Source organism: Falco naumanni, chromosome W (genome assembly GCF_017639655.2).
Source record: "Falco naumanni isolate bFalNau1 chromosome W, bFalNau1.pat, whole genome shotgun sequence".
Classification (NCBI taxonomy): domain Eukaryota; kingdom Metazoa; phylum Chordata; class Aves; order Falconiformes; family Falconidae; genus Falco; species Falco naumanni.
Window position 1 is genome coordinate 290,527 of NC_054079.1, and position 7,998 is coordinate 298,524.

The 7,998-nt window shown below is 44.2% G+C and overlaps 1 protein-coding gene across 2 annotated transcripts; it reads left to right on the forward strand.

The window, feature by feature from the left end:
- The first annotated feature begins 532 nt into the window (after positions 1-532).
- Positions 533-7,170, forward strand: LOC121080392 (follistatin-like). 2 transcript variants are annotated; one of them, XM_040578376.1, is made up of 6 exons: positions 533-875; positions 2,773-2,964; positions 3,363-3,581; positions 3,944-4,168; positions 5,183-5,413; positions 5,864-7,170. In XM_040578376.1, coding segments are annotated over exons 1-6 (951 nt in total). In that variant the 5' UTR covers positions 533-793; the 3' UTR covers positions 5,866-7,170. The 2 variants fall into 2 exon arrangements, with proteins under 2 accessions (XP_040434310.1, XP_040434309.1); XM_040578375.1 differs by having other exon boundaries at positions 6,107-7,170.
- Positions 7,171-7,998: the final 828 nt, after the last annotated feature.

Genomic DNA, 7,998 nt, shown 5'->3' on the forward strand with positions numbered 1-7,998 from the left:
CAGTGAAAAGGCTGTCACTTGGACACAGCCCTAGGTATTAAACTTTTATTTGGTTCTTTGTTTGTTTGGGGTTGGTCGGTTGGGGTTTGGAGTTTTTTTGGGCCGAGTGAGCTGTGTGCGCTCCAGCCGCCTCCTGCCCATCGGACGCGCGAGGAGTGGGATTTATTATTAGCAGCGACTTCTCGCGGGGACGGCAGCACCCCGCGGCCGCGGAGCCGACCCTGGGCGGGCAGACGCAGCTCCGCGCCCCAGCAGCCTCCGCACCTCCGCGCACCCGCCCGCGCCGTAGGGGTACAGGGGCACCCCTCGCGCGGCGGCGACCCCCGCGAATAGCCTGGCCTCGCGGCGCAGTCGCGGCCCGCCGCGCGCTTCCCAGCTTGCGCGGGCGCGGCCAGCTCTGCGGCCGCCGCGTTTTGCGGCTGCTTCCCGCTGCTGCACTAATAGCTCCGGCGTCTCCGCCGCGCAGGGCTGGCGTGGGGCTGCGCGAGTGCGCGCCTGTGAGTGCGTGCACTTAGAACAGATAATTGGAGAGGGTTTCCAGAAGGTGGAAAATGTCACCTGATTCACACTGAACTTTTTAAATCTCCCCACCCCCGAGCAGACACACACACACATTAGGAGACCGCCCACCGCAGACAGCTAAGACCCCCGTATAGATTTAAAGAGAGACTGCATTCACAGCCTGACGTTCATTCAATAGAGCGATCATAAGGAGGCTGGCTAGTGCTCGCTCCCTCTCCCTACTCCCCCTCACGCTGTTTCTGTGTCTCTCTCACTCCCTGCTATACTGAGGATGTTAAATCAGAGAATCCACCCGGGCATGCTCTTACTCCTGATGTTTCTGTGCCACTTCATGGAAGATCACACAGTGCGGGGTAAGACCAGACTGTTTATTCGCAGATATTTTTCTTTATTATTACTATTGTTCTGTCTTTCGGGCACGGTTTAGTTTGCTTGCAGTGTTAAACGCTTCTCTTCAAGGTCCAACAGGACAGAAGTTAATGTGGGCATGGGATTGCTCTGTACCGAGGTACAGAGGTGTCATTTAGATTCCTTTTTGATCGGATCTTTGCACTGTTCTGCATAGGCACAGAGGACAGATGAGGATGTTTCTTGTTATTTATTGTTATTATGCAGCATGAACGAAGAGCAGCATTGCGAGGGAACTTTCCCAGTCTCGGCTCCCGAACGAGTGCTCAAAGTCTGTTGGTATTTTAGCTCAGATTATCTCACCTGCCTGACCGAAGGAAGGAGAGGTGATGATGGGGAGCCCCACAATTACAACTGGCATTTTTAGAAACCAATAAGTGGTCATTTTCCGAACATTCCTTTAATATTGGGATTTCCACCCCACCCCTTTCTTTTTTTTTTTTGTGAATAAATATTACTGTGTTGTAAACTCTCCTGCATTGAAGAATGTGCTTAAATAAGTTGGGTGTTTTTTTCCATGGGAAAAAACCAAACTCGAATCTGATATTGACAACTCTTAAGAGCCCTCTTTTGACACAAGGAAATATTGATTTTTAGGTTTGGGGCTTTTTTCCCTTATCTTGACGATGTTCCAACCACAACCTGGATGTCTTACCATTGCTTGTTCTATCATTGTTTTTTCTTTTTTTTTTTTTTTTTATTCCCTCCCCCCAGAGTTAGAGCATAAATTAAGCTAATGTAGCTAACTGTAAGATGCAATTATATTTTTTTTAAGGGCGTTTGTTCACTTATTTCTAAGGAGGGGGGCAATCTTCCCCCGTGCCCAGCGACATCTTGGCTGGCCGATCCTGACCCCTCACTGCAGTACATTCCTATCGGAGTAAGGATCAAGCCCTGGCTGGATTAGCACCAGAATCAATTGGTATTGAGTTGCTGGAGAAGCTACATTGGTTATTCACGAGAGACTCATCCCAACCAGAACTATCCAGCTAAAAAGGGAGGAAGGGGTTGCTTGGACTAATGTTCTTGGCTTGACTCCACAAATAACAGGGATATTAGTTAAAAAAAAAAAAAAAAAAAAGGCAAAAAAACCCCAAACAACCTCACTCTATCCGGTTTAAAGGACAGTGTACTTTCCTCTGAAATGCTTTTAGGAGAGACGGCAACTATAACTTTTCCAGCTTGATCGATTTTAAAACTCTGTAGCGACCTCCTACTCTATGTGCCCTTGTATTTTGTGCACTTTAATAACTTTTTTTTTTTTGAGCTCTGCTAACATATTAGTAAAGGAATGACATTTGTTAATAGAAGCAGCAAAATGTGGAGATTTCAAAAGACTTCGCTAACAGCAAATGTTCCCAATTCGTGCAGATTGCAAAATGGGTTGGGACTGATACTGTGCGGCACTAAAACAATGCTGCTGTGCAGCCTCAGTGAGGAGGAGAGGGCAGGGGGAGGAGGAAGGAATTTGTAAGCGCGAGTTTCTTTTTATTCCCTTTTAAACGCACATCCTTTCCAAGCCTCTGTTATGTGCTGGCAGTACTCTTTCTGCTCTACATATGGAATAAATACCTCCGAAAACCTCCTCGTCCTGTTTTGATCGGGTGTTTTCTTTCTTTCTGTTTTTTTTGGGGGGGGCGTTTGGGTTTAGTTGTTTGGGATTTTTTTTTTAACTGCGTTCCCAAATGGGCCGGAGTAACTGCGGGTTATGAAATGGGACAAATAAAAGTAAACAGTCTAGTAAAAGTCATTGCACGGCGCACGTGTTGTGTCTGGGTCACTGGTGGCTGGCTGCCACTGATCCGGCTGGGTGTCGTCTCCCCCTCCCCCCTCCCCCCGCAGCTGGGAACTGCTGGCTCCGGCAGGCGCGAGACGGCCGCTGCCAGGTCCTCTACAAAACCGACCTCAGCAAGGAGGAGTGCTGCAAGACCGGCCGCCTGACAACTTCGTGGACGGAAGAGGACGTCAACGACAATACGCTTTTTAAGTGGATGATTTTTAATGGGGGAGCCCCAAACTGCATCCCGTGCAAAGGTGAGAGGGATGCTGGTGAGCTATTTCTTGCTGAGGAGCGGTTCATACAGGGACTGGGCTGAGGGAGGAGGAGCGGGGAAGGAGCTAGAGGGGGGCAGAGGGGTCCTCCTGCATCCTTCCTCGGTGGGGCTTTGAGGGGCATCTCGTAGCAGCCCCGGGATCAGTGAGGGGACCCCCATTTCTTCTCGGCCACCATGCACATTGCAGGGAGGAAGGGAGCGACCTCCTTTCCCACTGGCGGGGGAAATTTCCTTCGAGTGGTGTTTCCTGGAGGAGGGGGAAAGGTCTTTTCTCTTTATGCCCAGGGGTCATGCTGCAGTGTCTTTCTTTAAGCAGTTTTGACACCAGTTCTGTTCTGCACACTCGGTGCTAAAGTGGTGCCTCTTTCCTTTCACCAGAAACGTGTGAGAATGTGGACTGTGGACCCGGGAAGAAATGTAAAATGAACAAGAAGAACAAACCTCGGTGTGTTTGTGCTCCGGATTGTTCTAATATCACTTGGAAGGGCCCCGTGTGTGGCTTAGATGGGAAAACCTACAGGAACGAGTGTGCCCTTCTCAAAGCCAGATGTAAAGAACAGCCTGAACTTGAAGTCCAGTATCAGGGCAAATGCAAAAGTAGGTTTGCAAATCTAATCCAATCTCCCTCAAATGCCAAAGGGTGTGTGAGTGAAGGGAGGAGGAGCTGTTGGACATACTTCCCCACAGGAACCAGAGTGACATTCCAAATGCTGGGAGACAGTAACTAAACCACACTCAACAAGCAAGGACATGGCTGGATTGAGAGTTCCCCATAGTCTAGCAGCACTTGTGTCCCACCAGCTACCCTGAGATGGGAAGGTTTCCTCCAGTGGCCCTTAAATGAGGAGAGCTGCTGAAAGCTTTTATCCAATCATTTGTTTCATTGTGTCACCCATTCACTCCTTGCTGGAGCTCTGGGATCTCCTATTAACCATTGTGTGTTTCTGTCTTTATTTCAGAGACCTGTAGGGATGTTTTATGCCCAGGAAGCTCCACATGTGTGGTTGATCAAACTAATAATGCCTACTGCGTGACATGTAATCGAATTTGCCCAGAGTCCACCTCCCCTGAACAGTATCTCTGCGGGAATGATGGCATAACTTACTCCAGCGCCTGCCACCTGAGGAAAGCTACCTGCCTACTGGGCAGATCCATTGGATTAGCCTATGAAGGAAAATGCATCAGTAGGTATCTTGGTCAGAGGGGTAAGTGTGGGGGGAGCTTCCTTGATCAGCTGTTTCAGAATATTGTGTGTGGAATTGTATGGATGTAATGAGCATTGGGGAGGAGGACAAACTTCCACTAGCCTGGATTTGTGCTCCCCTCCAGGAAAAGGAGAGCCAGGGTGAGCTTTGCCTCAGAAAAGATTGCAAAAGGGGTGAGGGAGTAGAGGGCCTGATCCTGCTTCTCTTGCAGACATTAGTATCCAAGGGGAAGTACCCACCATTAAATAGATGATGACATGGTTTCAGCGTAACAAGGTCTCAATATTCAGTGGATCTGGATTCCTGGAAACAATTGTCTTCAAGTGGTCTTGGCAAAGCTTGCATTAACTCAATTGGAAACATCTGATCATTTTTTTCTCTTTAAAAATATTGCAGAGTTTGGAGGCAGTTTGTGGGTGAAGATAGGAAAATAATCTCTGTGCATCCTGACATTTTGTATCGTGATTTCCAGAAATGAGTGATAGTGAAGCATGTTACCAAGAAAGCACCTTCAGGGCAGCCTCTGCTCCCCAAAACTACTGGGGGGATTCAGGGGAGTCCCAGGCTGCTTTTAGTTGGCATAGGTTGAGGTAAATTCCCTTTCCAGTCTTGCAGACAACTACTTTATGTGGGTTAGTTTAAAAATAATTTATTTAGAAATGCTGAATGTGTTGGCAAATTCTGCACTTGCTGCTAATTTGGGGAGTGGAATTTCCACTGACATCAAACAGAGCAGGAAGGTCATGTACAATTGGCAAATGTAATTCTGTATTCCCAGGGCCAGGCTCTGCTGGCACAGCTGTCTTTCCTCCCCCGCATATAGACAGGCAATGGTGTCCAAGGGACTACTTGCTTTAGTAAAATCAGCAAGTATCATCACATCTACTGCATCTGAGTTTTGTCTATTCACACAGTTCATTGGGGGAAAGGGAGTTTGGGGTTGTTTGTTGCTTTTCTTTTCCCTTACCTCTAGTATCCTGTGTACATTTTTAGAAGCCAAATCCTGTGAAGACATTCAGTGCAGTGCTGGGAAGAAATGCTTGTGGGATTTTAAGATTGGCAGAGGTCGGTGTGCCCTCTGTGATGAGCCATGCCCTGAAAGCAAGTCAGACGAGGCAGTCTGTGCCAGTGATAACACAACTTATCCAAGCGAGTGTGCCATGAAAAAGGCAGCCTGTTACATGGGTGTGCTTCTAGAAGTAAAGCACTCTGGATCTTGCAACTGTAAGTGAGATTTTTAACTCTGAAGGCAATCCCTAGGTAATGAAGATTTATACCTTTAAACATAAGACTGATTTAGAGATTTGAGATGGTACAGGTGCCATATAAGTATGTATCATGCACACACTGGTTACTGATCAGATGCAATAGATCTCCAACAACCAGCTGGCTTTTAAGTTGGGATTTTGGGGCTATTCTGAGGACAAGTCATTTTGTCAGAAAAGGGTTGCCCTAGTAGTGTAATTCTAGAGATTTTTTCCTAATTTTTCTGCTCTTGTGTGCTTTGCTGATTGCTTTATTAGCAACCGGATAAACTCGTAACTGTGTCCAAAAGAACAAGCTTAATGGTAGCACATGGGCATCTGGTTTAGCACAGTTGCCTCTACTAACTCTGAATGAAGGACACAAAGGAGTTAAACCTAGAACACAAGAGCACTTTTTATTTGATTTCAGGAATCTGCCAATAAAACCTGAGCCATTGATTCTTCAGAACTTTCTGCAGTTATGACTTCATAGATTATGTATAAAAACCCTTATTGCATAACAGCAGATACGAAAGAGCATCTCACTACAAGTCGCATAAAATGCAACGCTGTATTATGGCTATTCAGAGGGCTTTGAAAACATGCACTGAGCTGCTTCTGAGCTGTTGTTGTCCTTATTTAAACAACAGCTCCCCTGTATTCCCCCATCTAGCCATTAATGAAGACCCAGAGGAAGAAGAGGAAGATGAAGACCAGGACTACAGCTTTCCTATATCTTCCATTCTAGAGTGGTAAAACCTCTGTCACTATTGGAACAGCCATTGGGCGCAAAATCAATGTCCATACTGTAAATGTGTATGCTTATTTATTTTGGGGAGAAAAAAGTATACATATAGTTGAATCTGGTAGGCATTTATTTATACTGTGTCATGTTTTATAATTTATACATAAAATGTCTGGTTGACTGTACACCTTGTTTTTTTGAATAAAATTATTTGTTTAGGGGAAGAGCAGTGTTAATTATTGTGAGGTCTTTTGCTTGTAAAACTAAGCTTTTCTTTTTTCTTGAAAACTATAAAGGTCCATTCCTTAGAGCTTACCCACATGATCTCATTTCTTTGTTTCACTGATGTTAACTCTCTTCCATTTTAACAAACTTGCGTGTCAGTTTCTGTTAAGTTTATTTATTGGATTTTCTGATTGCAGGGGTGCAAAAAAAATCCCTCTGGGTTTTGTTTACAAGGAATCTTGACTGACCAAAAGGTGTTGTAACTGACTTAAATATACTTCCCCAGGGTGCAGTGAAGTAATCTTTAAGGAAACTTCTCCCACTTCACTTTTCTCTACTTTTGATCACATCGTGTACTGAAGCAATCTCAACGTGCTGTTCATATATACTGTACTATACACATTCCAGGCTCAAAGAAATCAGATTATGATGGTTGTTAATAGCTACAGGGATAACTGTAATAAGAATAAAGGGTTTATTTTATTTTTATTGTGTGGTTGTTGGGGTTTTTTTGTAACCTGCGTAAATGTTTTGTCAGGTGTTTCCTTTAAGATGGTCTTGCAGTACCACTTTCAAAATTTTATTTTCCCAATCAGTGTGTTACTAAAAGTTATATCAAAGCTTTATCAGTTCAAGCTTCTTGCTTTTCATAATTCTTTTTTTCTGATGTAATTTTATATTTTCAAACATGGTGAGTTAAATATAAATTAATTTAGATATATAGTTTTGTACTTTTCTACCATGTAAATGTGCAATGTATATAAAAAGTTATAATGTGTATTTGTAAATAAATAATGAGTGAAAAAATAAAAAATGGAATTTTCCCTAGAAGCAGTCCTCAGGTTTTGGTTCTAAAGGGTTCTGGCCCTCTGGTGCAGAGAATACATACTGGTGGTTATGGGAAAGGAGGCTTGTGCATGATGTAACAGCAAAACACACTGGTTAAAGCCAAGGCTTTCAGCTGACATTGATTCAAGAACCCCTTTTTTTTTCAGACAGGAGCAATGTCTCCAGTTCATTGGTTATTAATTAATTTTAAAACCTAGTACACTGGTGGAGGAGAAGAGATTTGGTATTTTTGTTTCCCTCCCTATCCTCTAAATAAAAAGTCTGTAATTTCTTGGACATACTTAATTTTCATATTTTTAGGAGGTTTTGAACATGCATTTGAATTTTTGCTAAGCTTCAGATCCATGTTACTGGGGTTGAAGTTGTATCACCATCTTAGATGACCGATAGAAAAAGCAAATCATGTCCTAGTTGCCTAAATGCATGATGTGTAGCAATTAGCACAAAACACCAAAAAAAAGCCCAAACAAAACCCCAAACCATCAAAGAATACATTATGACTTGGAATTATTTGCCCCCAAAAGGAAGGTTAATTCAGAAGTTCTTTTAGATGCACCAATATTCAGACTGGATGCACTTTTAAGAATGGATACTAATACAGTGAACTGAGGGAAGTTAACAGCTATAAGCACATCAAGGACCAAAATGCTATGTGGGTTATGCTCTTCTCCCAAAAAAGCACATGGCACTTGTTTTGGCGGGTGTCGTGGTTTAACTCCGGACAGCAAGGAAGCCCCACGCAGCCG